Here is a 22,181-nt window from a genome sequence, read left to right on the forward strand (position 1 = left end):
TTGTAATCCCGGGATCAGAATTACCACAGTTTGAAAATACACAAACACATGCAAGTAACACAAAACACGTTTATTTATTGAAGTACTAACAATGCAAAAACACGAGAGAAAGCAGAGAGAGCATCGTTACGAAAGTTATGATTTCGCTGTCAATATACCCAACCAAGTTGAAAAACACATTCAGTAGGAGTTGTCCGAAACTTTGAAAATACGGCGTGGTAAAGTGCACAATCAGTAGATTATTTGATGGAATTATTAATGAGCCTGCGAGAAGCTCGCAGAAAAGTCGTCAAAATTTCACGCAAAGCGCTCGAACGTACCTAGCCGATGCCACTGACCAGGCACCAATTAAGGCATAAATGGAGTAGGCCTACATGCTTACCGCATATGATACCATGAAGCCTTCGATATCTGTGCCAGTGAAGGATTGACTAATTTATGAGCGTGGCGTAGTTGATATTATCATACTAATGTGAGGTGTTCGTTCGACACAATCAGCTGATATTGTAAGTTGCTTTAATATTTAATACCAAAAAGGCGGTAGAGCGCGACATCGACTTTTGTGGATGCTTTCTAGTTGTGAAAAGATTGCCTGGTATTTATTAATATTGTTTGCGTTTTACCTGCCATATTCAATTTTAACAAAACGTCGAAACAAACGTAATTGCATCGCATATTATTAGCACTGAAGAATGTAAATAGGGTGCCTGTACCCAGTTCGCAATACTATGCGGACAAGTAAGTTTGCATTTAAAACAAATGGTTGTTTGAAACACTTTGTTTTAAAACATGTTTTAAGCGAAGGCCTTTAAAAAACAAAATTGTTTGTTCTTTAAGTTGTACAATTATGCCATAATTGTGTAAATACTTTCCTAAAACATGTTGTATGAGCCCACGGACGACGATTACCACCCGATATAGCCGACGTATACGATATGGGATGGTTGAAACCCTCGAAATAGTCGGTTCAACAGCTATAGTACTTAGACATAGATCATTGGTACGGAATATATGTTCTGATGATGATGACCGCCGACTGTAAAAATGTTGCATGACGATGTAGTCGTGGTTTAAGATATTTTTGGCCCGTATATGACAGTGGTTGGAAGCCTATTTCGTGAAAGGAGCTATATTTACCGTACATTTTAAACCAGAGGTCTCAAACTCAAATGTGCTCGCGGGCCAATTTCCTAGTTTTGATGACGCCGCGGGCCGCAACATCAATGATAGGGATATTTAATAGCCTTATTTGACGGGACCTTGCCGACAGGCATTCCACAAACATCGTGGAAATGTAATTTACTATTGTACTATTAACGCCTTTTGATACGGAAAAAATCACATTTTCAATTATTTGAATAAAATTGTTTTTGTGCCGTGCAGAATTTTTTTAATTAACGAGTTATAGACATCATGTGAGAGGATGCAGTCATGACATCGTAAAACTGTCGGGTTATAATATTGCAACTAGTGGACCTATGACGAGCAACAACTTTATGTAGAGTTGTAGACTATTTTAAAATCTACTGAAGATTGATCTGATATCAGAGCATTTGAGCGGTGTAGCCTAATCCTATGGTTTTGATATCGTCTTTGTAATTGTAGTCTATTGTTACTGTTATTGCCAAACACAAATTAGATAAGCATAAGATTTTGCCTTCGATATATCAATAACAACTTAAATACACTCATTATTGAGCCATAGTAATATCATTGCTTCTCAACCTTTTTCGTGATCGTACCCCTTGTGCTTCCAAAAAGATGTCTCGTATAGCCCCTGTCCATTTTCAACACAATTTCTGATGGTACCTACTTAAATCAGAAAGCCCATTCAAAAAATCGTGCGCAGCGCGAATACTATTTTCCAGTCGAATAAATTGACCAGGAAAATTTTTCACAGCATATGGGCCTACAAATTCTACAATGCATCTCTTACTCCCTGATGTGGCACTTCGTACCCCGATGGGATCTACGGACCCTGGTTAAGAACCTCTGGAATAGAAATGTCCAATCGGCGAGGAATTCGTTGGTGTTACAGCTGTAGAGCGTACTACCACCTTACTCGCCAACGATAATTACATGGATGAACAGAAAAAACAACATACAGCCTTTAACCAACTATATACGTCACGGGGGTAACAGAATACCCATGGTTGCCATACTGACCTGATTAAATATCTAAATACCCTACGCAACGCAAGCTACGGCCTTTTGATGTATTACTATTCCCCATGAAAGTTGCTAGATTGATGCCTCCGTATAGGATTACCAAGTCACCATTCCGAGTCGCAAGTCCTTCTCCGATTTTAGCGTTTGACCCGACTCGACTCGAGTCATTTTTATTTAGTCAATACAAATCAAGTAATTTTACGAGATAGTCGCACCAAACCAAATCACAATTTTCAGTCGCGAATCATCAACGGGTCATGTTTTATCATCATGAACTAGAAATGTCACGTAATAGCTGCTCTTCTACTGCATGGTAGCTTTTAAAAGTGATGTGATAGTGATGTTTGTTGGGATTTCAGTGATTTTTATAGTAGGTTTTGTGTGAACTTCAAGATCTTATATCTAAAAAGATATATGGCACGTAAATATATTGTTGATTACTTGAAATTCCAAAATGCCGTCGCGGGCCGCGTGTTTGAGACCTCTGTTTTAAACTGTGAATATAAATCTACTATGACGTCACAATTGAATATCCGTGATGTCATGGCTTAGAGAAAAACAATAAAAACATGTTTCAAACAGGAGCCTTGTTTTGTACATGTTTGCTTTAAATTGAATTTGGTTTTAGACACAACCCTATGTACAAGACTCTGTACTGAAAGAACGACAGATCTATAATAGTCCAATGTGCAGTAGCCTACTTCACTGAAATCGGTAGGCCTATAGCACTGGTTGTGGACATATGGTACGCGAAGTCATTACAGGTGGTACGGAGTGAATGCATTTCTTTTTTAGTAAAATTACAGTTCTCACAAATCGGTATTCAACGTAATTTGTTTTATAGTGTAAGAAATGTCTTCATCGAATGCATTGTTAAATGCTTTTTGCGTTGTTCAAGTTGTGGAGAAGAAAGAATTGAAAGCATCCTATCAAATTTTGCCTTGTTGGTGCGTGTCATTTATAAATCAGGAGCGGATAAGCTCGTGGGCGGCATCTGTTTCGAAATTTTCGGGCAGAATTATTTGCTACCCACCCATGTTAATAATCCTGTATACATTTGGATTAAAGTCTAGTTTTCGGTTAATTTGTTGGTATACGCAACGAAATCATAGAACCTCGAAGAGGTACGCGTCAAGGGGAAGGTTGAGACCCACTGGCGTACCGTCTTTGGTTACGCCACCCCCATTTTGGAAGGCCTGGTCTACGACTATACTTGTACTAATCCGGAACTTTTAACAATTCGACGTCACACTTCGATCATCTTATCTATATTCAGAGCAAATCTTACACTTACAAAGCGATGATAAATCGTAATTCTTCCTATTTAAATTTGCGTTATCTTGTGATGCAAGCTCCGTTTAATACATTGTAGATTCATGTGATTCAAGCGTGGTTAAAATCCGTAAATGTTATCACAATACCCGCCTCGCTAATCACTACCGTTTGTATTCGACGCGTTGGCATATGTTGCCACAATAGGCCTTCGTTGATTTGAACTATACCAACCGCGCCTTGCGTATGTAGATTGTGTTATGCAGGTCCTCTGATCGTATACCTTAGCATCAATTTCCGCATGACACCACCGAGACTTATGTTGCTGGCTTATAGAAATATCACAGATGCTCTATATATTTATATAGGTGAGGTGTTCAACAGAATATTATCGTTCACACGAATACGTAGACTTATAAGACGAACATGCAGATGTGACACGAGAATAGCGCATTTGTAATTCCCTCAAATATCCTGTACATTTATCCTAAAAGTTACACTGGAAGAGGACATTCGATAGTGCGCCACTGAGAATGAGTCTCACATCATCCACGATTCATAGGCTATACCAGGGTTGTATTGAAACAACTCAACTTGAGTCACTTTGCGAACTGACCCGAATTGTATTCGAGTCATTCAATCAATCAATCAATCGATCAGTTTTTATTGTGACTCCAGACATTCTATATGACTTGATTTAAGTCTCGCGTATCAGGACCGATACCTGAAGGCCCGGGAACTGTCTCTTGTCTGCTTGAATGAATATATTATGAATGAGAGGCCTTCGATTTCACCCAACAGTTTCATGAAAGTTATAGTTGAACCGGACTTAAAGTCGATAATGAGCAGTGAAGACTATGACTATGACTTGGAATCGGACTCGAGTCTCAGTACCACATGACCCTGACCCTGACTCGGCCTTTGTCACCCTGATTTGAACACGGACATGGCCCACTTCAAAACTATAAAAGTCACATTGATTTGTAACATGGTTACAACCCTGGGCTATACCAGTAGATACGATCATATCATGCTTACGTCGAAGTTGCCAGTCGTTAGATCCCGATCCAGCATATCCGCAGTTTTGTTGCATTACGCATTTTAAGCAACTAATGCAGCAAAAGCTGCGGAGGTGCTGACACCCGGCATTGAGTGCTGTTTTCGTTCGAAACCCGGTAAATCGTATAACATTCTGCACCGATCTGTAAACGAAGAGAATCGTCAAATACACATCATATTTTAACAAATTGAATACTTACCGGACATCAAGACAAACATCTTCATGAATCTATCGTCTTCATCTCAAGCCATGTACGCCCACATCTTCGATTGCACGCGCTTTATTGTCTCCAGCACGGAAACGTTGCGAACTGATATGAGATCACATCCGAATCGATGTGTCAATGTATACCTGCGTCGATGGTCGCGTTATCTTCTCTTTATCCTGGTTATGAGAAGAGAGGGAGATAGGAAGCGTGTTCTGTAGAGCGAGATCTAACTGCCTCCTTGCGTGCTTTAAGTGGAAACGCACAATGGGCTTGCGACCTACATAGCGGTGGCGGCAAATCATATCCGTCCGTGTCGTAGACGCGAACGCGGTGCTTCGTCATTACGGTGTCCGCCTGGCACGGATTTAAAGCGCCTCGCGTTTTGGCGACATTGGTACGGTGCTGATAACGAAACGGTTCATTTTATAGATTTACACCATCGGCTGGGATGCAAATCATAGTAGCGAATGTCTGACAGTACCACAGTTGACTGCTCAACCCACAGCAATTACTGCGAACGGGCCAAATATATACACACATTCATAATATCATAATTCGGACCTGCCTGGCTGATTCCATTCAGAATCGAGCATTAGTCGTCGAGTCGAATATTCTGGTATCAATCATTGTCATGAAGGCATGCCAGTTTGAAGGGGTTGGAAGTTCAAATATGTAAGCCCACTATTTATGCGACTACAAATAATATTATACCAGGTCTACACACACTCAGGACAATTTGGATTTTTATTCGACAATGCCTGTTTCATTGCATTTTGCGATAATCTCACGGTAACAATATTTCTAACAAATAGGAAGATCTTTATAGGTAGGGTTAACACACCGTCCTTATTTGCAAGATTAAACCAAATTTGGAAGACTGATGTCTTATAAAACTGCAATGCCCTTAGTTATAAGAATAATGCATATTTTTAACTCGTGTCCTCATTGAAGCGATGATTTTTTGCTTATAGCTTACCTAAATGGCCGTGAACGGGTGATGCGAGGTCTTGGCGAATATGTTGACCATTTTTAGTCATCAGTATGCAAATTTCGCGGTTAAACTAATAATTGATTTTTAATATCCCATGGCTATGGACATTTCGCCATTGATTTCCTTATAGTTTATCATTCATGTCGATAGCAGCCGTGTCTATATATGTCAGGATATGAGTAAATATTTTGTATCGACGATACCACGGTTAAAAATAGCGACCGACTTTATTATCATACGTAATATATTTCTTCAAGCTTAAGTGAGAATCCCATGCGAATCTGATACAGATGCATTCAAAACTATAGTGTTGACTGATTGTATATAGTTACCGGTACCGTAATCCACAGATTTCTAATGGAGGCGCGGCACGGCACCGACTTCTCAGAGCGATCGTGGACGAGGCTGCTGTCGATCAGGCCTATTCCAGACGCGCCCATCATCTCCTTTGCCGAATTGGAGGTACAGCTTTGCGACAGAATGCTCGCCGACGTAAAGGGGACTGCCGCAGGTGAAGTTACGTTGCTGGATTTCCTGTTTGGCGTATCCATAGAGGGCCAACACTGAGATACTATTGTATAGCCGTATACCATATTACTACAACTATTATTTCACCATAGTGTCCTATATGGTGTCGATACAAGCAAATCTCACGCCTCAGTGAAATTATATCACGTCACAATTTCCATTTGGCTACAGGCAATTTGACGGTCATTTTTGACCGGCTTGCCGGGCATTAAATTTGGTAAAACTGGTATCAATCGAAAGCTGACTCTGCACTGATTACGAAAATATAAATTTTATTCCGCTCACGGCCCTGGAACCCTACAATCAGCCTCTAATTTTTCATTTTTATGGAGATTGGCATTGAGACGCAACAATGCTGTCTGGCGAAACGAGAGATTGGCATTGGGACGCAACAATGCTGTCTGGCGAAACGAGAGAGTTACTCTTTCGTTACTCTCTCGTTACTCTCTCGTTTCGCCAGACAGCATTGTTGCGTCCCAAAGCCAATCTCCATAACAATGAAAAATTCGAGGCTGATTGTGGGAGTTCCAGGGCCACGAGCGGAATAAAATTTATATTTTCGTCATCAGTGCAGAGTCAGCTTTCGATTGATACCCGTTTTACCAAATTTAATGCTCGGCAAGCTGGTCAAAAATGACCGTCAAATTGCCTGTAGCCAAATGGAAATTGCGACGGGATACAATTTCACTGAACCGTGAGATTTGCTTGTGTCGACACCATATAGGACACTATGATTTCACTGTTTTGTGTGAAACTATTGCATATATGTGCGGTGTTATCGCACATATCTACCTAGCAATCAGACTTGGACAACTAGAAAATTTGCATCTTTTCTAAACTCCCATACAGCTTTTGCCAAATTAGATATGAATTAGAATTATAGCTACGCTGTTGTAATTGCTGAATTCACGGAAACTTCAAAATATAATCAAGTACAGTTCATATCAAATCAGAGCTCACTCTCATAAGCATATGTGAATGGCAACTGTCTGTACCAGTGTACAGCAGTGGGTATTGCAGTATCTAAATGTCCATACCTGCTCTCATCTTGGATCTATTCAGATTAAACAAAGTATTCTCTGACCACCTAACTGGTACGTCGTCGAATTGTATTTCACTACCGTCCGTTGGTATGGTTATTATTGCATGGTCCGTGTCGCCTCTGGGGTTTCATGGCCACAGTTATATCATACTTAACATATCACCGTTTCGAGTTGTTTTGTTAGGGTTTGTGGAAAAAATAAAAAGTTGGAATAAGAGAAGTTAATCATTTTCTATTTGAAGATGTCGGTCTCAGCAAATTAGTGCACAGTCGTTTGAAGTAAAATTTTCGAAAGCTTGTTGCTAATCTGTACTAAAGGGATTTAAACCGCGCCGCAGAGTTACTTTTTTCATGTGATATGTAAATATATATATTACTATTCCGGAAGAAATTCAGGATGAGCTGCTGGATAGAAATGACTAGGCTGGACGTGATAATTTAAATGAAAAATTTATTTATTGATTTCGGGCCAATACTACCATATATGTTGCGATCATGTACCCAAATGTGTCGTCGGAAGCCTTACACGGTTTTATTCCATTCGCCTCCGCCTATCTCTGTGTAATGAATTTTGAACACTCGTTCATAGCCAATCGAAGGCGTCGATTTTCAAGACACGACCACGTATTTCACGAAATTTAATATTTGCACAAGACAGATGACACTACGCAATTCTATAGTTGCACGATGATTAGGCTTAATTAAACTAGCATTTATGTGAGGATCCGCGGAGTCTGCGAAGACAAAAAGATCGAGAACCAGCGAACCACTGTGCTATATATCCGTGTTTAACAAATTCTATGCCACCGATGTAGGGGTTGAATTCATTCGCTCAGCCTGATATCTTCTTGCAGACGATAAAAATGAAACGAATCGGAAAACTGCAGCGTTACGGGCGAAGAAGCTTCATGCACGTACAAGTGCCGAGGTATGGATGAGTTTGAGCATGGATGCTTTCGAAATGTCGATCTACCGGCAATAGATACTGGCTTTCTGCTCGCCAACAAATATATTCGTTTAACACTATTTAGCTCAGTATGTACTCCGGTATGACATTTGTCTTTCCTGCATAGCCTAATTTAAGTGGTTGACTTTAGGCCTACTCCGACTTCAACGATGTAATCGAAGTGTCACGTTTTGTTAAATGCTGTCAAGTGAAAAGTGGCACGAAAGGATTTATATTTTTGATAAGTTGAAGCTTCATGATGTACCTCATTCACTTTTTCACTTCGTATTTTTATCACTAAACTTGCCCGTGTATTCAGTTGAAGTTGGAGGCCGACAACAGAAAACTGCTGGAAGAAAATGAACGTAAAGCAGAGTTGGATAGACGAGAGGGTAAGTGTTAAAGTTACTCTACTTGACATCTCATTTCTTCGAGATTGAGACTAATCCGTCGGCGCATACTGAAACATTAAATTGATCCTACGAGCCAAAGGCTATGTGACTACAGATGTAAAGCGGAGCCTGATATTTCTCACACACTCTTTACGACAGTGTACTGTCGATGAGTTTAGTTCGGCAGAGATACGATTATCAGACTGACACTGACGTAATTCATTTCTCTATCTCTTCATTAGAACCTATCATCAAGCATGCACGTATTCGACATTTATTCATTAATATTTCTATGACCACAAAAATAGTTGCCCGTTCGTCATATGCATGTATGTAAGGGTTTTCTACGGTGCTTGACCACTGTAGGCCGGGTCTTGTGCGTCAGGCTTCAGCGAGCTATAATTAAATCAGGCACATCTACTCAGTAACACAAATTTGACCACCGGAATGACCACGTGCGGGTCCCGTAACATACATTCCAAGTTATTCATATCGCTCATCCGTATGATGTAGATGCCTAGTTTATGCCTTTTTGATGCATGCCGTTAGCGTTTGTGATAGCTACACTCAATTTCAATCTGTCTCATCAGTTCAGATACCGAAAGGCAAAAAATTGACAGCTATTTTTAAATGCAACGTTGGGACGTCATTATGGTGATCGCATCATGTTGGTAATGGCATACATATCATCCTTATCGTTTGTGTAGAATCATTTTGCATGGCTGCACCACTATCTACCACATACCACACTGCGATACCACACTGTTCTAACACACCATACTATACCACATAACATAACACTGAGGTTCGAGTCCGACCGAGGTCGACTCCAGAATTCCTACTTCAGTACTGGGTTTTATCTAGGCTCCCCCTCGCCATCTTATCCATGTAGGAGGCGTCGTATAAAAGCCTGTAGAAGTTGATCGTGCTACAATGAAGAAATTTGGCGTAGCGTGAATGACCAATTGACCATAGTAGTCGACAAACGCCAAGAATACCACAAAAAACAGTCATAATTCTAGTACCGATTGGACCTGCCACCAATGATTGGCGCAAGTCGTATCTTTTGGTTGAGTGCGTGTCTTGGATGCAGAGAATCTCTGAGATTGGCTCACGGAACCCCTAGTGTTAAGGACCACTGTTTTAAACATTTGGAATCGACGTAGAATACGTCCTTACGTGTTTAACAACTCATCTTTTGATGTTTGTTCGATTGAAACGTAATAAGGTAAATTGCTACGGAAGAATAGTTTTGATCCTCTGTATTCGCACACATTTCACACACCCATGCAAGACGCCTCATTGTGGAAATGTGATTCTCCTGTTCGGAAAATCCGGCCTCTAGCATTTAATCCATATCCTGCGTTTGTTAATGAATCATTGCCATCGCAGTAGCCAGGTGAAAGCACTATATCGTTTCCTGTTACTTCGAATTATGTGGAGATGTGGCAGTTTTGTGGAGGTTCCGCCTTTCTTTATCATTGCTAAACGCGTAACGATGCTCCATTCAATTCGATATGACTGCGGTTTTACATGAGTTGGTATCTCTGCTGCAATGAACAGTCTTTATTGAAACGACATAATGTGCGGCAATCAACTTCATCGGATTTCAGAAAAAGACATATCTATGCATCTGGTTGGCTCAAAACGAAACTAAGGTTCAAACTGGCAACGCTGTGCAAAGGCCACCTTTAACAATAGATCACTAACCTACGGACAGATGCGCAAGTCAGTCGTTATGCTTGAATACCAAGAATATTGTACTACTGAGCTGGCTAAAATCGGCATAATTGGGAGCCCTATAGCTGGCGACCCTATGGCTATCGTATTAATCGAAAGCGATCGCACTGATTCCAAAAATACGAAATAAAATCTGGTCTGGGAGAACCACTCCGCAATAAACTCCAAAGCCGATCGTTCGAAACAATCGGAGCGCTGCATCACAAGGATAATAACAATGGCCAATTTCGTCCAGCGTCTCTTCGGAACAATGACGATTTTCAGACTTTGACAGCTATTTCTGGGAGGTTCCATCGCCTTTACATTGAGTTTTTCTAAATGTGCCGCTTCGGCATTTCGTTCGAAATCATGATTTCAACCGCATCGAGACGCGAAAACGGCGTGCTAATTCTCGTTCACGCCTCTGTTTTGGGGATTACGAATTCCTAAATTCTATTAAAATCATTGTAAGTAATGAATAATATATTGTACTAAACCTAACCATAGTATAGCATTATTTGTGTCGACCATGGCTCTTGCACATTTAGAGGAAGCCATCAGACGTAAAGCAGCTGAAGCGGAGGCCGCCCGCTTGGCGGAAGAACGCGATAAATTGACCCAAGACGTCCAACTCCAAGATCAAGTGAGTATCTAATGAAGTCTCGAAAATGATGAACACTTTCCAATTCAGTGACCATGAAATTCCTTCCCGCGATCCAATTCAATGCTTAGCTTCTAAAAACTCCTAATTCATTAGCTTCGCTCATCACACAGTAGAATAGAGCCCTAACGATTATATCGATTTGCTGATAATACCGAGTCGATATCGCACTTCGAATGAAATATAGCTCCTTCGACGAAAAGGCTTCCTTCCACTGTATTAAAAGGACCAACAATATATTTAACCAGCACTGCATTGGTATACAGCATTTTTACGCTCGGCGGTCATCATCATCATAAGACCCATTCCGTACCCATAATCGATATCTGCACGATATAACTGGTGAACAGACCACGATTTCCAGGGCTCCAGCCACCCCTATCGTATACGTCAGTTATATCAGATCCAAATCGACCGTAGGCCCATACTTCATGTTTTACGAAAGTATTTACGCAATCATGGAATAATTATACAACGCTTGAATTTTTTTCAAAAGGCATTTATTCGAAACACAGTTTCAAAAAAGCTTTAGAAGCAGCGTTTTTAAACACCATATTCTTTAAACCGTAAATGCAACCCTAGCTGTAAAGCTGTTTAAAGAAATGCTGTTAAGTTATGGAAAAGCGCCAAAACCTGATGCCATACCTTCTGGATATCGGCTGAATATATCGAGGTATTCATGTAGTTGACTAGTTGTCATTTTTATCTTGTGTCAAGCCAAAAACCGGACGATGGCCGTGCTCTAGCCACAATAATGCGCTTCGACGCATAGGCCATATTATCGTTTTATAAAATTTATTTCCGATTGATTACCGACATGCTCGCATGTAGATTTTCGTAAATCACAATTAGTAAATTTCATCAAAAGCCGTCGTATCCCATCAAATCTTCGACATTAGTGGTGGCTTTTGGGGTGGGCGAGGTGGGTGGTCACCCGCCCCCCCCCCTGGCCGAAGGGCCCCCCTATTTGGATTATGCGCTTTTTTCATGGATAATAACGAATAAACATGGAAATACGTGTACCAAGCAAGAATATGATTCTGTACATATGGGTCAATCATCATCAAATCTCTGCATTTGTTAGAAAATTCCCATATCCCGATAATCATCAAGTCTCTGCATGCGGTAGAATTACTTCGTTTTGATGTAGTCTATCCTTTCACACATGCAATAATAGGCATGGCCGAATCCAGCACATGACCAAACTTTGCCGGGGTCGAAGATAGATAATAATAACAGATGCGAAAGGGGGGTCTTGGTGGCGCTCCCCAGAAGTTACGGTTGGATACTAAAAGGGGCCCCCGGTAAGTCTCGCCCAGCCCTTCCCCCCCCCCCCCGTTCATAGGGCCACCACTGTTCGACATGAATACTGCAACGTCATTCTGTTCCTCGCGTCCAAGTGTTTCCATGATACCACGTCGTGATTTAAAACGTCAACAATTGCGTTTCACCAACACGTTGCAAGCGCGCCTGCTTGTCGTTTAATATGGTGTCCCAGTGGGTTTTATCGCGTGCAGGAAGCCAAAGAAGCAGAACAACTAGCAGCGCACCAGGAGAAAATGTTGGCGGAGGCCACGAAACGCGAGAAGGACAACGCCAAAAAGATAGAGTCGGAAAAGAAGCTGGCAGCGGCCAAGAAAAAGGCAGAAGGTGAGATGAACCGTCGGGAATGTTGGATTCAAACATTTCGAACCCAGAATGTCAGCTTCCAGTTGGAATTCAAGTTCAAATTCGCATCCTTATCGTGTCTTAATGCAACAGTCTAAGCTACTCCAAGTCTGATATGTGTGATTAAAAAAATTTGGAGACACGTACGAATTTGGAGTTTTGACTTGAGAAACCCGGATTTACAGTATTGGTATTTAAAGAAACGCGGATATTTTCGGCTGAGGCTCGTCAGAGGTAATCGTCAGCATGTTAATAAAACTGTTGATCCCTTTGATAGAACACAATGCGATCGAATCTTAGGCTTTTATTAACATGAAATAAAGCTAGAGTTACGCAGGTACAACGAAGAGAAACGATTTCCCATCGAACTAGTACAAATTGAAAGGGTAGAGTCACTATTACGTAAAGGTAGTCAGAAAGCAATTGGCATAAACACCCTCTAGTGGTCAAAATGAACTAAATCGCCGGAAGAACATTGTTTATCAAAGATCGCATCATATACGTCATTTCCAGTAACGCCATATTTTTAACCCAAGCCCTTATCTTTCAAATATTTGTGTGTTTCTCACAGCTAAAGTCACTTTACGTTTCAGCTGCCAAGAAGAAACGGATAAGGACTCAGTTGAAAGTGGCCGTGCAGACGGAAGACCCTGACACTTTGCCGAAAGCCGTGAAGGATTTCAAGGACGCGAAGCTACCCGACGACGACGGCGATTTGCAGAAGGCCGAGAGGCTGATACGAATGTTCAAGTGTTCGAATGGTATTATTTTCTGCTGTCATTTGAGTTTAAAAATCAGCAGTCGATCCAAGTATTCTCGCTGAGATATATGACTCAGACGAGGCAGTGACATAGTGTCGATCATTTCACGGCATATGTACTTTACATTAGGCTGTTTACTAAGTTTAATTTTTTCAAATAGTACTGGCTACCTAATAAAATCGTTAGGTTGTTTAAAAAATTTGAACACCAAATTCGGCCAAATTCCAACTTGTAGAATCATTGCTATTATAAACTATAATTTTGGGTTTAATATATATTCTTTTTACAAATTTTACTGCCCCCCCATAATATTGTTGGTTGTATAAAACAAATTTGGCGGTCATTGACGGCCATAAAATTGTTAGGTTGCCTAGAAAATCGTAGTGCATAACATCCGGCCGAATTCCAACTACTGAGAGCGCAGTTGTTGCTGTAGAAACTATTGGGCTTGAAAAAATACTATTTACGGTTGGAAATTATTTCAATATTTATTATGGGATCACCCACCATCAATATTATTTTTTCAAATCCAAACTTTTCCACAGCAATCATATGAATTCGATTCCACTGTTTGGAATTGAGTCAAATTTGGGGTGCAGCATATTTCATACACCTAATAATAATAATTAGGAAGTAGTCTGTTAAATTTAAAAAAGGTATTTTTAAACACCCCTACTAAGGGATATCTAGAAGGGAGATCTTTCTAGACATCCCTGACCCTACAGTAGATGTGCGGTTTACACCTTTCCATGTAAATCCTCGGATAGGATATAGGTGCAGTTATACAATGTACGTACACCATAGGTAAATTGGCTTCACGCCGCTCTAATTGCTGATAGTGAGTCCTATACACATATTCCAAATATATCCCATGTCTGTAGTGGGTTCTATTTTCGTGTGGCACCCCATGAAATCCCAAAAGGAAGTTTTACTCAAACAGAACCCGCAACACAACTGGGATATATCTTCATAAATATTCGTGTTCGATTCATTATCACCAATTGTAGGGTGTGAAATCACAATTCACAACGTTAAAGTGGCATACCTGATTTATATCCTGCACGACAACAGAGCCTAACTCATAATTATATCGCGGTTGTAAATACTATACGTGCCTGCGTGTGTACCTTCCGATACGTTCCTACATACAAGCATTATTTGGGGTAAAATGTGGTATTTGATTTATACCGTAGTGTGAGTCTGAGGTTGGTTCTGGTTTGGTTACAATGGGTGTACATTCACACCCGTGAATATCACAGGTGGTACACGGGTGTGAATGCACAGTGCACAGCTTTCGTTATGAGTGTACGCTAGGCGAAAATCGGAGAAATACACAGGTTTTCATTTTTTTAGGCTAAACTATAGGCGTAGAACACCTAATTTTTTACTTCTATGAAATCGTTACGTCTACCTGTACCTGAGTAGAAATTTGGAACCATTACTTCTACTTTGGCTTGAGTATCGACGATCACAAATATATCAATGCTCCATGTCTAGCTGTCGCAGCTCTAACCTTAATTATTAAACAAGGTAAACAAGTTGAATTAGAAATATAGCTACACAGTTTTTCTTCGAATTAGACCAGAATTAAAATTAGAACTACACAATTTTTTTTTCAAATTCGAATGGAGCTAGAATTATAGCTGCAGTTTTTTTTTCAAAAATAATCAGAATTACAATTACTGAATTCGCGAAAACTTGAACATGGAATACAGTTCAGTTCATATCGAATCAGAGCTCATTCCCATAACCATGAGAGTGAAAAATGTCTGTACAGCAAGCTTGGCTCGTTTCGTACTATGCAGTTGTCCTGAAGCATTTTCAGGAAGCCCAGAAATTGTATTGGAATTAAAATAAGAGCATAGAAACATTTGACTAATTGGATTAGAATTAGATGACAGGCATTTCGCTATCTGACATAATGTCCGTGAACGCTTTTTCTATAGATCCATACAGGATTGCCCCTGACGATTGTCAGCCGAAAATATTCGGGTTTATTTCAATATCAATATACTATTCAATTGTATATGGAAGCTCTGTACCTCCAAGATGTTCTTCTATAGACCTGAAGGACGGGATGTCGCAAAGGCTCATTGAGAAGTTGGAAGAGGGCGTGGCGAACGCGAAGAAAGACAGGTTTGACCGAAGCGAACTTCGCGATCTCGTGCATCAAGCCGACGAACTCCTTCTGCGTCTGAAACGGCTGGAAAGGCTGCGTCACGAGGTGAACGGAATTGTTCCTTGTGGAATTGTTTGGAAGTGTTGAAAAAGTAAAACTCGATGCAAAGTTATGCAGGGTTACTACCGTAATTTTTCATGTATAATGCGCTAAATTTTCACGATTTTTTGCCCTAAAATAGGGGGTGCGTATTATACATGGACACAACAAGCCATGAAAAAAATCTCCTTCGATAAAAAGCTTGAAATCACCCTATTATTCATGTTCGTCTCCAATCACGCATCACTTTCAGCGATCGCGCATCACTTACAGCAGTGGTTCCCAACCGAGGGGGAATTCCTCCCTTGGGGGGAATTTTGAAATTTTTAGGGGGGAATCTGGCTTAATTTTTTTAAGGGGAAAGCCGACTTTGGCATTGTATCGGCAGATACACTGGGTTAACGAGGTTTTTAGATTTTTATGGCTTAGAGCTGTTAAGTAGAAATTAGTTCTTTACAATTGTATGTTTATTTGGCGGATTTCCAGCTAAGTGTATGTTTAAATGCCTTCCGTAGATATTACACCACCTGATAAAGTGAGGCTCACGAGACGATTTCCTTGGGTCCACGACAGCCTCTCGACAAAATTGCTATTAAGCAGGAAAACGTCAAGCCGAATTCAGCACAAGGCCGCTAGTGAAATTGTTTAACTTTTTAAGCCAACATATGAGCTAACGTGAAAAACATACTGCACCAAATTCATCGATTCAACTCAAGTCCTTAGCAAGCGGACTTGGTGATTTATTCTTCGCCAGCGGCTACCCGACCGGTCAAAAACAGGTCAAATTTGACTGTACTTTACCAAAGTTTAGTGCGGTCCGCATTCATCATAGTTCGGACATATCTGAATATGTTTGGCCATTAATTGCTCAGTCAACAAATGGTTGTGCGTTAAAAAGCACATTTTTTAGTCACAGGCAACTTTTTCATAGGGGGGGAATTTTAGCTCAAATATCGGTCAAGGGGGGCACGAGACGAAAAAGGTTGGGAACCACTGACTTACAGCGATCGCGCACAGTAATTCGTATTATAGTATAACGCGCTGCAATTAGCGGGAAGCGTGTTGCTAATTAACGAGAGTCGTGTGCAAAAGCACGTGATCTCCTGCTGAGTTGGTTTGCCGTTTGTACGCGAGCGAAATTAGGTCACTCATAGGCAACCGCGCGCGGCAATTCTCGCTAATTCAGCGCGTCAACAACAGCCCCGAACAATCGCATATATACAAGAGGCCATGTGCGCAAGATATAATCGCTTGCGTAATCAGTCGCATCTCCAACAGACCCGGTGCGCACGACATAACCGATAGCCTGAGCAATCGCTTCTGTAATAGGCGTCGTGCGGTTCGTTGGCATAAACTATCTCACCGCCGGCCTCGCAGGCTTAGGCTGCTATCTACTATCGTTTAGAGACAATACCATTAATTGTGTAATGATTAGCAATCGCATATGTAATAGGTCTTGTGCTCAAGATGCCGTGTCGCTAGCCTGAACTATCGCGCCGCCCGCCTCGCAGGCTTTGGCTGCTATCTACTATCGTTTAAAGACAATTCCGGTAATCGTATAATGATTAGCGATCGCTGTGTCATGATTGTTTAACAGTGATATCGAAAAACAGAATGACATCGTATACGAAATCGGAACTATTCATGGACTGAAATGCAGGGTGCGTACTATACATGGGTACAGGGTTTTTCCCAGAATTTGCATGCTATTTTAGGGGTGCGTATTATACATGGGGGGCGCACTATACTTGGGAAAATTACGGTAATCGAAATTTTTTCGTTGACGCGACTTGACTCGAGTTATATTCCTAAAACTGATATATGATTCGACTCGTCTTGAGTCACTTTGTGTATTGACTCGACTCTTACTCGACTTATTACGTATAACTCGAAACATCTGGTACAGGAATTTGTTCGTGGAGATGCTCTTATTTGTCTAACTGCTTCTCTGTTTCAGGTTCTTGAATTGAAATCCAGCACGATCGCCGAAATACGAAGCTATCAAAAACCGCCCCCAGTCGTTCACGATGTTATGATGGCGACCTATCTGCTGCTGGGCACTCCATTCAAAGAAACCAAGGTACCCGAACCATACCGTGTGATATATAGTAGTTTAAAGTTGAAGACGAATTCAGATTTTGTTTCAAATCAATTTGCACGATATTCAAAAGGATAGTATTATTACCAATCGGCAACTCGCAGGCGATTATATAGTGGTATAGTACAATATAAACAGTCACTTGTGCGCGAATCCAGCTGCTCATTATTGTGAAGCTCTCGCGATTTTGCAGAACCTATAGCATACGCTAACGCGCTTCAGACAATCTTTATAATTGGTTTGTACTGGTTCGCGTCTTGTACTATAAGCATGCTTCGTGGATCGTATTTACCTATTAAACCAGTGGTTAACATAGTGAACGCCAGCGCCCCTGGTGGCGTTATCGATGTTTCTGCGCGGCACGCGAAATGATCGTGTGGCGACTATAGGCGCAGAAGCCTGTCTAATCTTGACGGTCGGTAACGCCGGTATAAATCAAACACAGCCTTTTACTACAGTGATTGAATATATAATGACACAAAGTAGGCAAGGGCAGAGTAAACGTAGGATTTATAACAATGCTTGACCGCAAATCTTCCAACCGTCCTTACAAAGTAACCAACAAAACAGTTCTACCAATTGAATATATAGGGAAAGAAAAACGCGAGTGATAATGACGATTACACCGATCAGTAATTAAATAGAAATACACACGAAACAACGTAATGCCGTACGCACGCGCTAACATCCACCCCCCTTTGACTGGTCACAGTCAACCGAATAGTCTCTCTCCAGTAAGTGGAGTTTTTGAATGGGTCTCGTAAGAAATCCGCGGGCCGTTTTCAATTTGAACGTCCTCACGAGACCATCTTTTGCTTTTAAATGCCGTCACGATTCTGCCGACCTTCCAATTCGAGCGCGCGTATCCGTCGTCCGCAATTAAACAAACGTCTCCGACGTTTGGAACAGAATGTTCGAAAACCCACTTCTTTCTTCTGATCAACGTCGGGAGATATTCCTTCGACCATCTCGACCAGAAATGACGCAACAGCGTTTGAAGATAGCGAAATCGCTTCGAGACGTTGACACTGGATTTGGCCGGAAAATTAGGTAAATGCCGCAGTGGTCGACCAATTGCTAAATGAGCCGGAGTGATTGCTTGCGGATTCCCCGGATCGGAACCGAGATACGTCAACGGCCGCTGGTTCATCGCACACTCGATATCTGTCAAAATCGTGTAGAGTTCAGTGAAGTTCAATTTTGCCTTACCCAGAATCTTTCTGAGAGGTTCTTTAATGGATCTGTTCATCCTCTCGTAGAAGGCACCGCGGTGTGGAGCGCGTTCGGTAATGTATTTCCACGTTATCCCGTTGTCGGTAAGGAATTTTTGCAGAGCTTCATTGTCTGACCGCTTTTTGAAGGACGCACGTGTCGAAATCTGAATTAAACGTTCAGCCTTTTTGAAAGTCAGTTGGTTGTCGCATATAATTTCTCGACACCAGCCACGCCTGTTTATCATTCGTTGCAGAGCACCGATGAATTCCTCCGTGGACATATCGTTGGTCAATTCCAAATGAATCATTCTACTGCGGGGGCAAGTGAACAAACAAATATACGCTTTTTGCATTGCGTCGTCACCTACTTTAATATAAATTGGCCCCGTGAAATCCAACCCGACCTCAGAAAATGCCGGAGAAACGCAAATGCGTTCTTTTGGAACAATGCCCATTTTCTGTTGGAGTGGTTTCGTGTTCCAATGTCGACAGACGATGCAATTTCGCAATACCCTTCTTACCTCGCTCCTGATATGAATAATAAGGAAACGCTCACGAAGAATAGCGATGGTTGTGTCCTGAGGAGAATGAGAGTTGCTTTCGTGGACATGTAGAATGAGTTTATCCACCAACGGCTCCTTGGCGGGAAGTATAATCGGCGAACTCGTAAACACTGGCAAATCACACAAACTCAACCGATCACCGGCAACGATCAGCTCATTTTCGCGGTCTATTCTCGGATCCATGTCTTTAATTGTTGATTTATTCGACACGTTCTTACCTTGGTCGAGATTTTCGAATTCGCTGCTAAATCTTGAGCGTTGAAGCTGACGTAAAAGGAAGTATTCCGCCATCCTGAACTCATTTGGTCCAACGAATCGATTGGTGCACTCTGGGTCCATTTTCATGTAATCACGATGACGCCAACGCAAGATTCTCGCTGTAATACGAACAATTTTGGAATAGTTACCGTAGCGATCCACATAAAAAGGAATTAGTGGCTGTGTGATGTTCACTAACACGCGAGGAGTTGCGGTTTCTGTGTCGACTTGCGGATTCGGTTGGTCTAGGTGCGATTTGACAGGCCAGTCCGACTCTTCACACCTCAGCCAACCCGGTCCGTGCCAATAGGTTGAACAACTCTTCAATTCCTGAAGCGCCATGCCGCGGCTATGGTAGTCTGCTGGATTTTCGATGCCTGGACAATGTCTCCAAGCGTGTGGGGATACGAGATCATGAATTTCCTGAACTCTGTTCCTCACAAACGTTTTCCAATGGGAACTTGGCTTGGCAATCCATAATGTAGACTACAGCCCCATAAGCACTTTCGGAGGCATCAGCAAAACCATGAAGCTGCATGGAATTTGGAGAACGTATTCGACAAAAAAGGTACCGTGGAATTTTGATGGACTCTAGAAGCGACAGCTCGTCGGTCCATTGTCGATACTTCTTGGCGAGTGTGTCGTCAACCGGATCGTTCCAATCGAGTTTTCGTTTCCACAATTCTTGCATCAAAATCTTTGCTGTGATAACGAATGCTGAAAAAAATCCAAACACGTCGTAGAGTTGACTGAGCTTACTCAAAATAGATCGTTTTTTATGACGATTTTACCCTGCTCAAGCAGTTTGGGTTTTACATTACAATACATGACATCTTGCGTCGTGTGCCATTTCAAACCGAGAGACGAGACCTCACCATTGTTGGCATCATCAAGATCGAGAACGCAATTCGGTAACCGAGCTTCCTCGGGAATGCAATCCATGACTTCTCGATTATTGGACGCAAATTTGACCAAGGACCATCCACCGTCATTGAAAAACTCAACCAACTTCTGTTGTTTGCAGATAACCTCTTCAACGCTATTTCCACCTACATGAATGTCATCGACGTACATATTGCGAACGATTTCATCGCCCAAGTCGCGACCAAATTTATCAATAATCGGCGCAGTATTAGAATGATGGTGGATTGTTTGAATAGCGAGGAAAGGGCTTGACGAGACTCCGAACATTACTCTCTCCATGACGTAGACGTCTGGCGCTCTACGCGATTCGCAATTTCGCCAAAGGTATAATTGGAAACGCTGATGATCCGGATTAATAGCAGTCTGGCAAAACATTTTCCGAATGTCACCACTCAAAGCAATTTTATGAGTGCGAAATCGTAGTAGCACAGCTCCTATGTCGGGTAACAAATTTGGGCCCTTCAAAACGCAATCATTTAGCGAATACCCACAGCCATTTTTAGCGCTTGCGTCGAAAACAATTCGCAATTTCGTGGAACAACTCGCTTCACGAAAAACCGGATGATGCGGGACGTAGTAATGAGGAATCGTACTAATTTTATTCAATTCCGCTTGCGACAATTTTCGAGCAAAACCATTGTCCACGTAGTCCATGATCGCCTGATCGTATTTAGTCAATTTATCAGGGTCTTTCCTTAGAACCTTTTCTGTTGTTAGCAAACGAGAATATGCCGGCGCGAAATTGGGCTGCAACTCTATTGCATCGCGTTTAAATGGTAACGACACGCAATACTTATCCCCATCGAACGACACTGAATCATTGAATTGTGCAATCGCGTCAACCTCGTCGGAAGTATGAACCAAATCCTTATCTGTAAGCCCAATGCAGTCTTGCTTCCAAAATCGTTCGAGTTTGTTGTCCAGCAGTTGCCAAGGATCCAAATCACAGCGCTGGACTTTTGACGAGCTTCTGGTAAGCAAACAATTAGAAGAACGATCAAGTGAGGAATAACCAATACATGGTCCAGCCAATACCCAACCGAAAATGGTTTCAATTGCAAATGGTCCAGATTCGGGGGTTTCAGGACTAATAACTGATCCTTGCATCAATGAGAAATAGTACCGTCCCCCTAATAGTATATCTACCGTACCGTCGTTCCTTGGGAGAGGGTCAGCCAGCGGCAATCCGTCAAGGTGTTTCACCTGATCGCAACGTAAAGTGATGTTATCTAAGGGCGTGCAAATAACACCGTCTTGAACGAACGCGTGAACTTCAATACAGCCACTCGGTTCTGAATGTAATGGTTCCAGATTGAATGAAACTAGATCCATTGAACTCGAGGTTGAACTACCGCCAAATCCACTTATATTCATTTGTTGGCTACGACTAGCCGGTAGCTGCAAGTAATCAGCGACGTTCCGGGTGATAAAGGACTTCTCCGACAACGAATCGAAAGCTATGCGAACACGCCCAGTCTTACCGTCGTTC

At 41.7% G+C, this 22,181-nt stretch overlaps 3 protein-coding genes across 4 annotated transcripts in view; 2 read left to right on the plus strand and 1 right to left on the minus strand.

Annotated features, from left to right (window-relative positions):
• Positions 1-22,181, plus strand: part of LOC145447021 (uncharacterized) — a 238,583-nt gene that overhangs the window by 127,909 nt on the left and 88,493 nt on the right. The window lies entirely within an intron of this gene.
• Positions 1-22,181, plus strand: part of LOC145447004 (uncharacterized) — a 99,382-nt gene that overhangs the window by 13,018 nt on the left and 64,183 nt on the right. The window contains exons 4-11 of one of the 2 annotated variants that reach the window (XM_080325428.1): positions 6,051-6,211; positions 8,125-8,198; positions 8,536-8,608; positions 10,876-10,970; positions 12,506-12,638; positions 13,250-13,417; positions 15,481-15,641; positions 17,593-17,715. In XM_080325428.1, coding sequence (XP_080181554.1) covers positions 6,051-6,211; positions 8,125-8,198; positions 8,536-8,608; positions 10,876-10,970; positions 12,506-12,638; positions 13,250-13,417; positions 15,481-15,641; positions 17,593-17,715 — 988 coding nt within the window. The remainder of the gene's footprint in view (positions 1-6,050; positions 6,212-8,124; positions 8,199-8,535; positions 8,609-10,875; positions 10,971-12,505; positions 12,639-13,249; positions 13,418-15,480; positions 15,642-17,592; positions 17,716-22,181) is intronic. The other variant, XM_080325429.1, reaches the window with a different exon arrangement.
• On the minus strand, positions 18,081-20,520 carry LOC145447005 (uncharacterized). The gene is made up of 2 exons (XM_080325430.1): positions 20,341-20,520; positions 18,081-19,887 (listed from the first exon to the last, which is right to left on the minus strand). The coding sequence occupies exon 2, from the start codon at positions 19,853-19,855 to the stop codon at positions 18,446-18,448; it is 1,410 nt and encodes a 469-aa protein (XP_080181556.1). The 5' UTR covers positions 19,856-19,887; positions 20,341-20,520; the 3' UTR covers positions 18,081-18,445.

This window comes from Botryllus schlosseri, chromosome 9 (assembly GCF_051294905.1).
Source record: "Botryllus schlosseri isolate E-star chromosome 9, Bs_hap1, whole genome shotgun sequence".
Taxonomy (NCBI): domain Eukaryota; kingdom Metazoa; phylum Chordata; class Ascidiacea; order Stolidobranchia; family Styelidae; genus Botryllus; species Botryllus schlosseri.